Source organism: Dromiciops gliroides, chromosome 6 (genome assembly GCF_019393635.1).
Source record: "Dromiciops gliroides isolate mDroGli1 chromosome 6, mDroGli1.pri, whole genome shotgun sequence".
In the NCBI taxonomy this organism is placed as follows: domain Eukaryota; kingdom Metazoa; phylum Chordata; class Mammalia; order Microbiotheria; family Microbiotheriidae; genus Dromiciops; species Dromiciops gliroides.
In genome coordinates, this window is record NC_057866.1 from 261,376,737 (window position 1) to 261,391,774 (window position 15,038).

At 45.5% G+C, this 15,038-nt stretch overlaps 1 protein-coding gene across 2 annotated transcripts in view; it reads left to right on the forward strand.

The window, feature by feature from the left end:
* The first annotated feature begins 4,420 nt into the window (after positions 1-4,420).
* Positions 4,421-15,038, forward strand: part of ANKRD17 (ankyrin repeat domain 17) — a 152,933-nt gene continuing 142,315 nt past the window's right edge. The window contains exon 1 of one of the 2 annotated variants that reach the window (XM_043970665.1): positions 4,421-4,921. In XM_043970665.1, the coding sequence (XP_043826600.1) occupies positions 4,532-4,921 (390 nt within the window). In that variant the 5' untranslated portion in view covers positions 4,421-4,531. The remainder of the gene's footprint in view (positions 4,922-15,038) is intronic. The other variant, XM_043970666.1, reaches the window with a different exon arrangement.

Below are 15,038 nucleotides of genomic sequence, written 5' to 3' on the forward strand. Positions count from 1 at the left end.
TTTGATTGCAGACTGGTACCTTTTGCTGTTTAGAGTATTGTATTCCATCTTATCTTCTCCTTTATGGAGGTAAGTGCAAAGGCTTGTGTCATCTTGATTGTGCTTCCTCAATACTTAAACTCTTTCTTTCTGGAGCTTGGATTCTTTTTTCTTTGTCCTAGAAGGTCTGGATTTTGCCAGGAAATTCCTCAAAGTTTTCATTTTAGGAATTCTTTCAGAAGGTGACTAGTTTTGCTTTTCCCCCTCAGGTTCTAATATGTTTGGACAGTTTTCTTTCATGATTTTTTCCCCCCTGGGGCAATGAGGGTGACTTGCCCAGACTCACAAAGCTAGTGTTAAGTGTCTGAGATTGGATTTGAACTCAGGTCCCCCTGAATCCAGGGCCAGTGCTTTATCCACTGTGCCACCTAGCTGCCCCCGCCATGATATCTTTTTTTAGTGAGGCAATTGGGGTTAAGTGACTTGCCCAGGGTCACACAGCTAGTAAGTATTAAGTGTCTGAGGCCGGATTTGAACTCAGGTACTCCTGACTCCAGGGCCGGTGCACTATCCACTGCGCCACCTAGCTGCCCCCGCCATGATTTCTTAAAATATAATATCTAGACTTTTTTTCAGTCAAAATTTTCAGGTGGTCTTATGATTCTTAAATTATGATTCTTTGATTTGGTTTCCAGATCTTTGATAGGAGATAACTTACATTTTCTTCTCTTTTTTCATATTTTGAATCTAAAGCTTCCTTAGAGTCGTTGTTGGGGGCGCTGGGCTATATTGCTTCCTTCTAACCTACTTAGTTCCATATGAGGTGTCTCTTATTTAATGCTATTGACCTATATCTTTATTTCCTCTAATCCTAACCCTAATTTCCCTACTGTTAAGCCATCAATGATTAGCACCCCAGTTCCTTTTAACCAATTAGCTTTTACAAAGGAATATTTACTTTGAAAATTATTAAGAAGTACAAGCATTTCCTCCCCAAATCTCAGGGACAGATTTTCTCTTATACTGCCTCAGTCTTTGGGAAAAGTGGGCCAGGATTTAGGACAGTTTCTACAGTACATTGGTCCTACCAAGTTCACCTCCAAATAAAGCATCAACATTGTCAGGGTGTATATGTTGGCCAGCTTCAGCCTGTTTGTCTTGCACCCAGTCTCTTACTGGGTGTTGTTAGTGAAAGGAGTTAAACAAAGAACAGAATTTCACTAAGAGCAAGTAGCTGAAGAGCATGCCTGAGGGTGTGGTCTGCTAGTTCCTTTTAAAAGCATCTCAGTTTCTGCTACATGGCCTTTCCAAAAGGTTTCTCCTAACCACTTGGTTAGCAGAGTGAAAACAGTTTTAAAATATATATGCATTGTCCAAAGTTGCTCCAAGGTGCTTGCAAAATGTGACTCCACATTGCCTCTTCCCCATAAAAAGTATTGTCAGAGGTGCTCTGTGCACATGCCTATCTCACATTTCTGTTCTGTCTTCGGAAAGGAGTTTCATTACCATTGAATGAGAGAGGGGACTTGAAGAGAACTATAGTTCTTCCTGCAGGAGAGGCTTACTAAGAACCACCCCTTCTGGCCTCCAGTGGATAGAGTAGAGTTGTCAGGTTTTGTTTTTTCCCCCCACTCTCTCTGCCTGATTATGATTCCTATTCCAAAAGCCCATTTGCCCTGCCCCATTTTTATTTTTCCTTTTTCAATTTTTGGGATGCAGTTAGGTGGTACAATGTGTAAGAGTGCTGGATTTGGGGTCTGAAGACTAGAATTCAAATGCAGTCTCAGGGGCAGCTAGGTGGCACAGTGGATAAAACACTGGCCTTGGAGTCAAGAGGACCGGAGTTCAAAACCGACCTCAGACACTTAACACTTACTAGCTGTATGACCCTGGGCAAGTCACTTAACCCCAATTGCCTCTCTCTCACATACACACACACACACACACAGACACACATACACAAAAGATTTCTACAAATTCAGTTTCAGACATTTACTAGTTGCATGACCCCATGCAAATTACTTAATCTCTGTCAGCCTCACTTTCCTTATTAGTAAAAGGAGGATAATAAGAACATCTACCTCACAGGGTTTTTGTGGGGATAAATGATAATATGTATAAGAGGTTTGCAAACTTTGAAGCACTATATAAATCCTAAATATTAACAGCAAAACAGTGCATTTCTTTAGTATTCTTTAGACTGGTGAACAAATATTCATGAAACAAATCCATGTAAGTCATTGTGGTAGGCCCAGTGGGGAATCATAGCTGGAAAGGAAGTCTGAGCAGATCTAGTCAAACTTCTTTCACAAAGACTAAATTCCAGTCATTTACATACACTCTCCCCTAATCTACCACATCGTTTTGCCGAAAGCAGCATAACTATCAAATGGTTTTATCTTCTTTTATGAGTTTTGCAAAAACGACTGAGGAAGAGAAACTGGATTTTCTTAAATAAGCTTGGAAATAGGATAGATACATCTCATAGTGGAGACCAGAATCTGGGCCACGTGGTAGAATGCTGGCTTTGGCATACTGGGTTCAAATCCTGGCTCTGCCCATACTACCTTTGTGATCTTGGGAGTCTGTGAACATTTTATAGGTCCTAACTGTTGAGAAATCATATTAAAAAACAAAGAATGCTGGAGTGGAATAATAAGATTTTGAGATAGAAGGCACCTCAAAGGTCATCTAGTTCAACTTTCTCATTTTAAAGATGATGAAACTAAGGCCCAAGGGAGGTTAAATAACTTGACTGTCCTGTATAAGGCAGAATTTGAAATTATGTCCTCTGATTGCAGAGGCAAGCCTCTAGAAAAATCGTTTAGGCCAGCTTCCGGATTTTGCAGGCGTGGATTCCAAGGCCCAGAGAAGTTAAGTGATCTTGGTGAAGTCATAGGGGAAGGAAGGGACCTTTTTGTGATTGCAGATTGCCTCTCACAGTGCAAAGAAAAAAATGTGAAAAACCACGTTTTCTTTGTAATCTTATATCTTTTTGCTTTGGGAGGAAACAAACCTATACATAAGAGGCAAATTTCACGTTGCTGCCAGTATTGCCGCTGCTTTCTATGAAAGGAATACTTAGAACACACCCTTCCAAACCATAAAGCTTCAAACTTTTCTGAGACCCCAGGCCAAAGCTTGTCGGCTCTAAGAGCCATCTGAATGCCGGCTAAACCATTTTTCTTTCGCAGGGTACTTTCTTGCCACGCATTCCTATTAATAATGACCGAGCGTGTCCCGGGGATGAGACGATGCACCTGCCTCTCGGCAGAAGGTGGGAGGCCACGGGTGTGGAGCGCCGCATTCGCTGCCTCTACCTTGGCGAAGAGGCATGTTTTCTGAAATTCCCTTTTTGTTCTTTAAGGGGCCCCTTCATTAAAGAAGGCGAAAGAACGGGCCGCTCAGAGGAAGTGGGAAACCTTTAGGAAGGCCTGCTCTGTCCACTGCGGATAACCCGGGGGCCGGCAGTGCTAACAACCCCCACTGTGCGGATGGGGAAATTGAGGTACACGTGTGCCTAACTCTTGTCACCGAGCTCTCTCGATCCATCCATCCTTTCTTCATCTTCTGGGTCTATGCCACAGCTGGGTCCGGGGCACACCCCAGACCGACGGCAGCCCCGGGGACAAAGGACCCTCCGCCCCGAGGCTCGTCACCCGGGGTGGGTCCTGGGGGGGAGGTGTCCCCAGAACGAACTTTGTCCCCGTTTCTCCCCCCCCCCCCCAGGTGCCTATGCCCTCTCGGGCAGCCAGTCTCGCGCAGGACTTGCTCAGACCCGAAGAGCCGTTTCTACAGCCGCCTTGAACTGGGTTAGAGCTCGCGGTCGGCTCTTTAGGGGTGAGGGTGGGATTCCTCCTAACTCCCCCAATCCACGATCCCCACCTCCCCCCACCTCCACTGCACTCCCCAAAGGGCCCGCTTCCGCGAGAAGCAACCCCATGGCCAGCGCGCGCGGCGTGCGGCGAGGCCTGATGACGTCAGCGGCACTTCCGGTTGCGGCTGCGCAGTGGTCACTCCTCGGTGGTGAGGGAGGGAGCCAGAGAGGGAGGTGAAGGGATAGGAACGGGGAGGGAAGGTAGGTGTATGTGTGGGTGTATTTGAGGGGGAACGGAGAGGAAAGGCACCCGAGGCAGCCTGGCCAGCGGCGCTCGGCGGCGGCGGCGGCGGCGCCCCCCTCCCCCAGCGCCGAGGAACGGAAGCTCCAGAGAAGCCCTCCCTTCCCTGCCTGCCTCCGTCCTTCCGGCTGATTGGGGCCCGTCTCCCCGCTCGGCCCCCTCCCCCCGGGCCTCCCTCTTCTCCGCAGCCCCCCCTCCCCGGCCCTCCCCGCCCCGCGGAGGGCGCTACGGCTCCCCGCCCTCAGTATCGCGAGAGGTGGTGAGAGCTGGCGGAGCCGCGGCAGCGGCGGCGGCGGCGGCGGCGGCAGTAGAGGTGACCGAGGCGGTGGCGGCGGCGGCGGCGGCGGCGGCGGCAGCGGCGGCCCCGGCTCCGACCGCGGAGTGGTCCCGTCGCGGTTGAGCGGAGCCCCCGCGCCCCCGGCCCGGTCCCGGGGATGGAGAAGGCGACGGCCCCGGCGGAGGCGGAGGGAGACGGGAGCCCCCCGGCGGCGGCGGCGGCGGCGGCGGCCCCCCCTCCCGGGGAGCTCGGCGGCCCCGGCGGCGGCGGCGGCTCGTCCCCGGCCCCCCGCGGGCTGGTGCGGGTGTGCGACCTGCTCCTCAAGAAGAAGCCGCCGCCGCAGAACCCCAAGGCCAAGCGCAGCCGGACCTGCCGCCCCCCCAGCAGCAGCGACAGCAGCAGCGACAGCGACCCCGGCCCCGCCGGACCGGGCCCCGGCGCCGGCGGCCCCAGCAGCAACAACAGCGAGGAGGACGAGGACGACGACGACGACGACGACGACGACGACGAGGAGGAAGAGGAGGAGGAGGAGGAGGAGGTGTCTGAGGCAAGGGCCTGCGGGCGGGGGGGGGGCGGCTCGGCGGGGGGTGGGTGGGGGGCGCTCCGGCACGTGGGGGCGCGGGCCGGGCCGCCCGGGCCTCGGGAGCCGGGGCGGGGCCCGGGGCCCGGGGTGTCACATTGGGCGGCCGCGGCCCGGGCCCCTGTCACGGGCGCCTGCGAGGCGGTACTTTTCCACCCCGGCTCCACTGCGGGATTTTCCCCAGCGGGCACGAGCGGCTCCCGAAGCGCGGCATCCACCCCCTGCCCATCCCCCAGTCTCCCACGGAAGGTTTTTGGAACAACTTCACTTGACAGTGTGCGTGCATTATGCAATACCACCGGGGGGGGGGGCGGATCCGGGCGCAGCTCGGGGGGCTTCCCTGCTGGGGTGCGGGCCCCTGCCCATGTGGCGGAAGGAAGGCGGCTGCGGCGGAGCGGGGGCTCGCTTCGCCATCCATGTTGGGCGAGTTGTCGGACTAGGAAGCTCCTGGCTTGCCCCACTGATCTGATTTCATAATAGCGTTTCGTGGATTTTCACGGGTCCGCTGGCAGGGGGCGACACCGGACCTCGGCTCGAGCGGGGGCCCGGAGCCCGACGAGCTGCAGCGGCCGTGCCTGGGCACGGGCTTCTAGGAGGAGGGAGAGGTGGGACGGGGTCTAGCACGGGGGATGGCTGACACCCCGCAACGTGCCTCTTCTCTGACAGCGTGTAAAGGGAAGCGATGCTGATTTCAGTGAGGCCTTTTTGTGTGGAAGGCACCCGCTTCGGGAATGCCGCTTCCTCCTAGGCAGCAGCCCTTAGTGCCCTGAAATAATAAAAGAGAAACAAAAGGCAGTCCTGTAAATGAGTGCTACCTTATAGTTACCTGATTCTGAATGGATTTTGCCAGGCCAGAGAATTCTTTTTCAGAACCCTCCCCCCCCCAAAAAAAAAAACAAAAAACAAAAAAACCAGGTCTGGAAATAAGGGCAGTGAAATAATCATTTTCTAGGAAGTATATTATAGGCCCATTCAATCAACAGGCAATTTATTCAGTCATTATTTTTCAGCTACTGTGCTATACCAAAACCAAATGATGCAGTCCTTTCAATCCTTTCACAAAGCTTACAGATTATTGGGCCCATAAACCCAATATACCTATGTAAATTATATATGAAATAAATACAAGTAAGGTTGGAGATGGAACTAGCCCTTAGGGATATCAGGAAAGGCATGGATAAGAAGATGCTTGGGTTGATTTTTGAAGGAAGCACAGGATTTTAAGGAGGAGATGATGAAGGAAAGCATTTTAAGCGTGAGACAAACCAGTGCATCAGACAACAAAGGAAGGAGGCCATCTCTAAAGGAAAGCAAGAAAAACTTGATGGCTGGGCCACTGAGTGCAGTAAGGGGAGTAATGTATGATGAGCTTGTGAAGGTAGGTTGGGCCCAGGTTGTCAGGGCTTTTAAAAGCTGAGCAGAGGAGTTTATATTTGATTCTTGGGGCAGTAGGGAGCTGCTGAAGTTTATTGGGTAGGGAGAAGACATCATTATGCTAAAGGAAATCACTCACACTTCTGTGGAGGATGTGTTGCAACTGTCTGTACAAGTAAGAGGTTGAACTAAGACAGGGCTCTGAATAGTGAGGACAGAGAAGTGATGTGTAGGTAGAAAGAACAGGATTGGGCACCTGATTGAATTTTTTGGTGGAGGGAGACTGAGGAGTTGAAGATAGCACTGAGGTTAAAGAATGGTCTTGCTGGGGGCAGCTAGGTGGTGCAGTGGATAAAACACCAGCCTTGGATTCAGGAGGACCTGAGTTCAAATCCGGCTCAGACACTTGACACTTACTGGCTGTGTGACCCTGGGCAAGTCACTTAACCCTCATTGCCCTGCAAAAAAAAAAAAAAAAAAGAATGGTCTTGCTGTCAGCAGAAGTAGAAAAATTGGTTAGAAGAGAGTTTTTGGGGAAAGATAGAAGATAGAAGATTCTGTTTTGGAAACTAGTTAGTCAACAAACATTTAATGAGTGCCTCCTAAAGTGCAAGACACTATGCCAGGCCCTGGCAGTGCAGATAGAAAAGAAGGGAAAGATCCCTACTTGCAAGACCTATAATACCTAACTCTTGAGGTGGTTGTGAAGTGTTCTGTAAACCTCAAAGAACGATGTATAAGTCAACTATTGTCATTATTATGAATATTGGCTCTTTTTCCTCTAGGAACTCTTCATTTAGACATTCTAGTCTATTAATTTCACCTTTTTATTTCTATCAGTTTTTGTTTCAGTATGAACACTACAGGTAGAATTATTTCCTCAGCCACCTCACCAATGCACTGCTTTTGTGTTTAGTAACCAGACCCCTGCCTAGGACAGGTGGTGAGTGTTGAACTGTAAGTCAGGAAGACTTGAGTTCAAATTCCCACTCAGATGCTTGATAGCTGTGTGACCCTGTGCAAGTCACTTAACCTCACTCAATCTCAGTTTCCTCCTCTCTAAAATGAAGATAATGATAGCACCTATCTCCCAAGGCTAGTGAGAGGATAAAATGAGATAATATACGTAAAGTGTTTTGCAAACCTCAAAGTGCCGTATGAACATAAATTATTGTTATTAGTTATTTATGTAAGAAGACCATTGCTTATTTCCTTAGAGCTCTATAGACAAAGTACAAATTTCCCCAAAACCTTATTCATCCATCCCCAAAAGATTCTGTTGTTCGTTCCCTTAATTCTCTACCTCTCTCTGAAGAGACAGTGCCTGACGCTTAGAGTGTTTTAAGATAGGCTAGACCTTAAGTGGAGGAATAAATAAAGCCTTGGAGTAGAGTGATTTGTTAGTGACAGAGCTAGCCCTCAGGTCGGCCGAGCCCTAGGCCATGGCTCTTGGTACCACGCTGCCCTTCTACTGGAGCAGGCGTTCCATGAGCACTTGTTGAGTCAATAAAGGCCTCTTGTGTGTGGGGAACCAGTAGGCTTGACTCGAGGACAAATGTTTGTGACAATAAACCCTGGGAAAAAGTACTTTCTGGCACATACTCCCAAAACGTTGTTCTTCAGTCACTCAGCAGACATTGATTCAATGCCTACTATGTGCTTGGCACTAGTTATACAAAGAATAATAAAAGACAGTCCCTGCACTCAAGGAACTCGTGGTTTAATGGAGGAGACAACATGCAAACAACAGTGTACAAAACCCCTCTTGGATGTCGGCGCTGAGGGTTATATCCCTAACTAGAAGCGACTTCAGGTGGTCCTGATCCAACTCTCCCTTTCTGTCTATGAGGAAAATGAGACCCAGGGGTGAAATGACTTGGTAAAGGTGACACTTGACCCTTGAATTGTTTCCTTTTTTCTTTTTTCCTTTTTTTTTTTTTTTTGGTGAGGCAATTGGGGTTAAGTGACTTGCCCAGGGTCACACAGCCAGTAAGTGTTAAGTGTCTGAGGCTGGATTTGAACTCAGGTCCTCCTGACTCCAGGGCCGGTGCTCTATCCACTGCGCCACCTAGCTGCCCCAAGTTGTTTCCTCTTGACACTGCTACCTCCCTGGTTCTTGTTACCTCATGTCAGGACTCTTATGATGACCCGGTTGGTTCCCCTGCCTAAAATTTCTGCATGTGGCAGTTCATCCTCCTCCACTGAGCTATCAGACCTATGTTCCCAAACAGTCTGATCATTCTATTCCCCTCCACCCTACCCCAACCCCTCCCATTTAGATCAACTCCACCGTCTCACTTTAACATTCAGGGTTAAATGCAAAATATTCTGTCTCTTAAAGTCCTTCATAACGTGGTTTCCTGCTTTTTCTTATGCCTTATTTCCCCTTTGTATTCTGTGATCCAGTCAAAATGGCCTTCTTGTTGTTCTTGCATGATGCTCCATCTCCTGACTCTGCATTTTCACTGGCCATCTCATGCCTGGAATAATGTCCCCATATCTTCTCTTTCCCTCTCTGGCTTCCTTCAAGTCCTAGCTACAATCCTCCATTCTTCAGGATGCCTTAATGCCACCCCTCAGTTGATATTCTCCAATTTATCCTGTATGGGTCTTATTTGTCCATGGTTTGCATGTCATCTCCCCCCTAAGACTTGGAATTCCTTATTGAGAACAGGGCCTTTTTTTTTTTTTTTCATTTCTTTGTATAAATAATGCCTGGAACATAGTAGGCACTTAACAAATGCTTATTGATTGACTCAATCGACACAGGTAATGAGTAGCAGAGCTATAATTAGAAACTAGGTTTTCTTGATAAAAAAAATATCTAGTCTTCTTTGTACTACTACGTTGGCTTTGAAGTAGTACTTTTGTACATTCTTTTTGTACATTCCTTTTTTCAGATGGAATCTGTCAGAAACAACCATGATCAGAAAGCATGACTTATCCAGAGAGACTCATAAATAGCCCAAGAAACTGACTTACTGGGTTTTGATTGATCCTTCAAGCCTTCAGTGGCATTCCATTACTCTGACTAGGGAAGAAGATTTTTAGAGGCCTGAGACAATATGGGGCACTATATGGTGGGTTTTAAAAATCTTCTTTTTGCATCCTTTTTTCACTAGTTTGTCCATTTTCAGCAGCTTCTAGGGGTTTTACAACTTAGTGACAGAAGTGGTTCAGTTGAAAAAATAATTGTAGAGGTGAGATTTATTTTCCTATTGTCCTGAAAATAGTTTGGGCAAGCTTGAGATTATGTGTTTCTTTGAGTTTGCATCTGCCTTAATGTTACTACCTGATGCTATTGATTTACTTTATGGAGCCAATAGGGATCAGCCACTGCCATTGTAACTTGGCCTCTTTTGTATGGGTTTGCCAGCTTAATTTATATGCTTTCACCTCGTTCCGTGACTACTACACTTTTGGCAGCAGAATAGATTTCATCTTGTTGAAAAACAAGTTACCAGAGATGCCAAAGGAAATTTGTAGGTAAAGTACCACTGCTACACTTAGAGCCTAACTTGGGTTAGTAGTTTACCCCCCCCCCCTCGGGGCAGTGAGGGTTAAATGACTTGTCCAGGGTTACACAGCTACTAAGTGTCAAGTGTCTGAGGATGGATTTGAACTCAGGTCCTCCTGAATCCAAGGCCGGTGCTTTATCCACTGCACCACCTAGCTGCCCCCAATATTTTACTTTTCATCTGCATCCAGAAATAAAAATCCCTTACTGCTTTGCCAGGTTAGACATTTTGTTTTGTACTTTCCCTCAAATCTCATTTAGTGTTAAAAAATGTGAATGTCATTTTATTATGATGGAGGTTTATTTATTGAGTAAGAATGTACCTTTTCTGTCCAGATATAGTGGAATCTTAAGTCATGTTGCTCCAGTTGTTGAAAAACGGTGGCCTCATATACGGCTATGTATGTTCTCTAAGACTCAAACGGTATATTTCTTTTAGAAATCGTGCCATGTAAGTTATTGATATGCATAGTTTTAAAATAGAAGTATTGGCTCCCTTTCCAGACTTAAAACTACTTAGATTTAGTCTATTAAGAGCCAGGTAGTAACAGGACTTTAAAAAAAGAAAAGGTAAAATGCTCAGAAGCATAAAGATAGGAAGCTCATTCATGTCAATATTTTTGTTGCTTACCCCAGGTGCAGCAGATAGTGCTAGACTAAGAGGATCAGGGTTCAAGTCTTGTTTCGGTACCTGTGTAATCTTGGAAAAGTCTTCCTTATTTTCCAGTGAAGGGTTAGACTAGGTGACCTTCTGCAATCCCTTCTGCTTTAATGCTGTGATTCCATGACTCTGCTCTTTTTGGTCTTCATCTGTGGTTCCATTGGCCTAAGGAGCTCCTGGTCAATTCTGTAGCACACAACTGTAGAGAATTGCCTGCATCCAGGGTCACCCAAGCCAACTTGGGTCAGACATAGGACTTGTGAAACCAGGCCGGCCAGTTCTCTTTCAGCTGTGCCATGCTGCTTCTCAGCAAGCCATAACCTCTTATTACACATGGTCTGTGGGCCAGAGAAGGGACTGATTACAGATGTTCACATTACTCTGACACTTAAAGGATCTCTAGTTTTATTGGTAGGTATATTCTCTCCATTAGTGCAGATAGTAACTTAGCCACCTTGTTTTATCTCCTTTGACACTCTCACGATGTGCTGGAGGACTTCCTCTGCTTCTCTTGATATTGGTGTGAATATTCCAGCTCTGGCCACCAGATGTAAGCACTCTTTTCTGGGCATAGGTACTTGATGTCATTTATGATACTACTTACCTGGCTTAAGTAAAAATACACTCTCATCTGTTTTTACATTATCTTTATTGCCAATCATATCCTTCCCTTTTACCCTGTTTAGTGAACCATCCTTTGTGACAAAGAATAAAAAAGAAAAAAAACTGGGGGAGTGGAAGAAAGCAATTCAGTAAAACTAACCAGGACATTAACTGAGTCTGGCAGTATGTGCAAAAATACACACTCATAGTACCCCGACCTATGTGCCCCTCCCCCCATGCGCATTTCTTACTTATTTGGTGGGGAGATGCTTATTATAATTCTACATTTTGCACACAGTTTTTCATTGGTCATATGTTGCAGCCTACTCATGCTTTCTCACACTTTCACTTAAACTTCAATGGTCACCATGGTAGTTCACGGTCCTCATTATTTTTTGCCTGGACAATTACAGTAGCTTCCTTACCTAAAATTTCTTTTCTCTTTTAAGCTATTCTCCACAAAGCTTCCAAAATGATTTTTCCTAAAGAGCAAGTCTGACCATATCACTCCCTGATATTAGAAAAACAAAATGACAAAACAAAAAATCTTCAGTGGGCTCCCTGTTGTCTCTAGAATCAAATATAAATCTCTTTTTTTGGCAGGGCAATGAGGGTTAAGTGACTTGCCCAGGATCACACAGCTAGTAACTGTCAAGTGTTTGAGGCTGGGTTTGAACTCAGGTCCTCCTGAATCCAGGACCTGTGCTTTATCACACTGCGCCACCTAGCTGCTGCCAAATATAAATCTCAATTTGACTTTTAAAACTCCTCACAACCTACCTTTCCTGCTTCATCCTGTTCTATCCCCTTCCTTTCTCTAAAGGTCTACTCAAACTGGCCTTACTATTGCTTATGAATGACATTCCATTTCCCATCCCTTGCTGGAATGCTTCCATCCTTATCTCAGCTTTTTAGAATCCCTTGTTTTCTTCAGAACATTGCTCAGGTCCTACTCTGTATGTGAAGCCTTTTCCTGTTCCCCTAACTACAAGCACCCCCCCCCCCCAACCAACAACAAAAACGAACTTTTCTTTCTCTTGTTAGGATTAGGAACTGGGCCTTTGATTTAATTTATATAGGGAACTATCAGGTGAGGAAACTCCTACCAATGCAGGTTGGCACTTTCTCAGCCACTTCAATTTAGGGAGTTGCCTAGAGAACTGAGAGATAGTATGCGTCAGAAACAGAATTTGAACCCATGTCTTCCTGGCTTTGAGACCAGCTCTGTCAGGCTGCCCCTTTACTTTTTACATATTTTCCACATATTTATGTACATGTTATATCCCAGATAGAATGGAAGCTCTCAGTACCTGGCACATTGACTGGCATAGAGCAGGCACTTAGTTTTTGTTGTTCAGTTGTGTATCACTCTTAGTGACCCCATGGACCATCACACACCAGCCTCTTCTGTCCTCCATTAGGTCTTGAAGAATGTCCAAGTTCACTTTTGTTGTTCCTGTGATGCTAGTTATCCATCCTCTAATGGTCCCTTTTCCTTTTGTCTTTAGTCTTTTCCAGTGAGTTCTGTCTTCTCATCATGTGGCCAAAGTATTTAAGCTTCAGCTTCGTTGTTTGACCTTTCAGTGAATAATTAATTTCTACATATTGACTGATTTGACCTGCTGTTCAAGGGACTCTTAGGAGTCTGAATTCAAAAGCCTCAGGTCTGCAGCACTCAGCTTTCCTTATAGTCCAACTCTCACAGCTATACCTTGCTTTAGAACAACAGTAGTTTTGACTATACAGACCTTTGTTGGCAAGGTGATGTTTCTACTTTTTAGTATGCTGTCCAGATTTGCTATGGCTTTCCTTCCAAAGGGTCTTTTAATTTCGTGGCCGCAGTTGCCATCTGCAGTGATCTTTGAGCCCAAGAATATAAAATCTGACACTGTTTCCATTTCTTCTCCTCCTATTTGCCAGGAAGTGATTATTGCCAAGATCCTTTTTTTTTTTTTTATGTTAAGCTTCAGGCCAGCTTTTACACTCTTTCCCCTCTTCAAGAAGCTTCTTAATTCCTCCTTACTTTCCATTAGAATGGTATTGTCTGCATATCTGAGATTGTTGACATTTCTCCTAGCAACCCTAATTCCAGCTTTTGATTCATCCAGCCTCGAATTTTACAAGGTTTGGTGCACCCTGCATATAAGTTAGATAAGTCGACAATATATGGCCTTGTAGTACTCTTTTCCCAGTCTTAAACGAATCAGTTTGTTCCATGCTTGGTTCTGTTACTTCTTAACCCACATACAGGTTCCTCAGGAGACAATTAAATGGATCTGGTACTCCCATCTCTTTGAGGATTTGCCACATTTTGTTGTGATCCATACAATCAAAGGCTTTAGTGTAGTCAATGAAGCAGAAGTAGATGTTTTTCTGGAACCTCCCTTCCTTCCTTTCCTTCCTTCCCTCCTTCCTTTCCTCCTTTTCATTCTCCAAAAAAAAAAATGAAAAAGAAGTAAATAGTTAGCACTATTATTAACACTAAAGAACACCAAAGAGTTTCTCTTGCTTTCTCCATAATCCAGCTAATGTTGGCAATTTGGTCTCTAGCTCCTCTGCCTCTTCAAAAACCAGCCTGCTCTTCTGTATAATTCTCAGTTCCTATATTGCTGAAGCCTAGCTTGGGAATCTTATGCATAACCTTGGTGTGGTATGTGAGATGAGAGGAATTATTGAGTAATTTGAACATTCTTTGGCATTGCCCTTCTTTAGGATTGGGATGTAAACTGCTCTTTTCCAACCCAGTGACCATGATTGTGTTTCCCAAATTTGTTGGCATATTGAATGTTGCACTTTAACACATTCTTATTTATACACTGACTGGTTCTCCATTGCCCTTTGGGTGACTGTTAGTTTTTTAATTCTTTGGAGACTGATACTCAATGATGGTGTCACTGGAAGAACATTGTTGAAAAGTTTCACCTCATGAAACAAAGGCAGTTTGAGATTAGTAAATAACACTTTCATACCTAGACAACTGATTTAATGTGTAATTAAGGATAGATTACCGAGCACTTAGAAAAATTATATATTAAGGGAAAAGGCAATGCGGTTTTATAAGGGGAAATCAAGGCTGACTAATTTATTGGAGTTGGAAATCTGTTACATACAGTTACCATGTAATTGGAGGTGAGATGTCTTGTAGTTAGGGACAAGGAGGAAAGAAAAGAGAGATCTTACTCAACATCTTAATGATCTAGAGCAGAGATTTTCTCCAACATACAAGCCTGCAATACCATTCATTTCTGGTTTATTGTACCTTAAGGAAGATATGATGGATAAGGTCTAGAAATGATTAAAATAACTGGAGAGATGGTACCAAATTTGGACCATATAGTGCAAATATTTCCTTTGTTGAAACATCATAATCTTGAAATTTTCCAAAATATCCTGACCTGTTAATATTATTTGTCCTATTGTATATGGCTAGTTAAAAGACATCAGTCGGGACAGCTAGGTGGCGCAATGGATAGAGCACCGGCCCTGGAGTCAGGAGTACCTGGGTTCAAATCTGGCCTCAGACACTTAACACTTACTAGCTGTGTGACCCTGGGCAAGTCACTTAACCCCAATTGCCTCACTAAAAAAAAAAAAAGACATCAGTCTAGGAATGAATGAGGGGGCAGCTAAATGGCACAGTGGATAGAGCACTAGCCCTGGATTCAGGAGGACCTGAGTTCAAATCTGGCCTCAGACACTTGACACTAGCTGTGTGACCCTGGGCAAGTCACTTAACCTCAATTGCCTCACCAAAAAACAAAACCAAACAAAAAAAAAGTGAATGAGCTCATTCCTTATATATAATACCTCCCATTCTTGAATTTAAGTTGAATTCATATTAGGCAGATATAATTATCATATTAATCACTATGCTTATGCTTATCTCAGATTGAGAACTTCTGATTCTTATCTGAAGTGACTATCAAGAT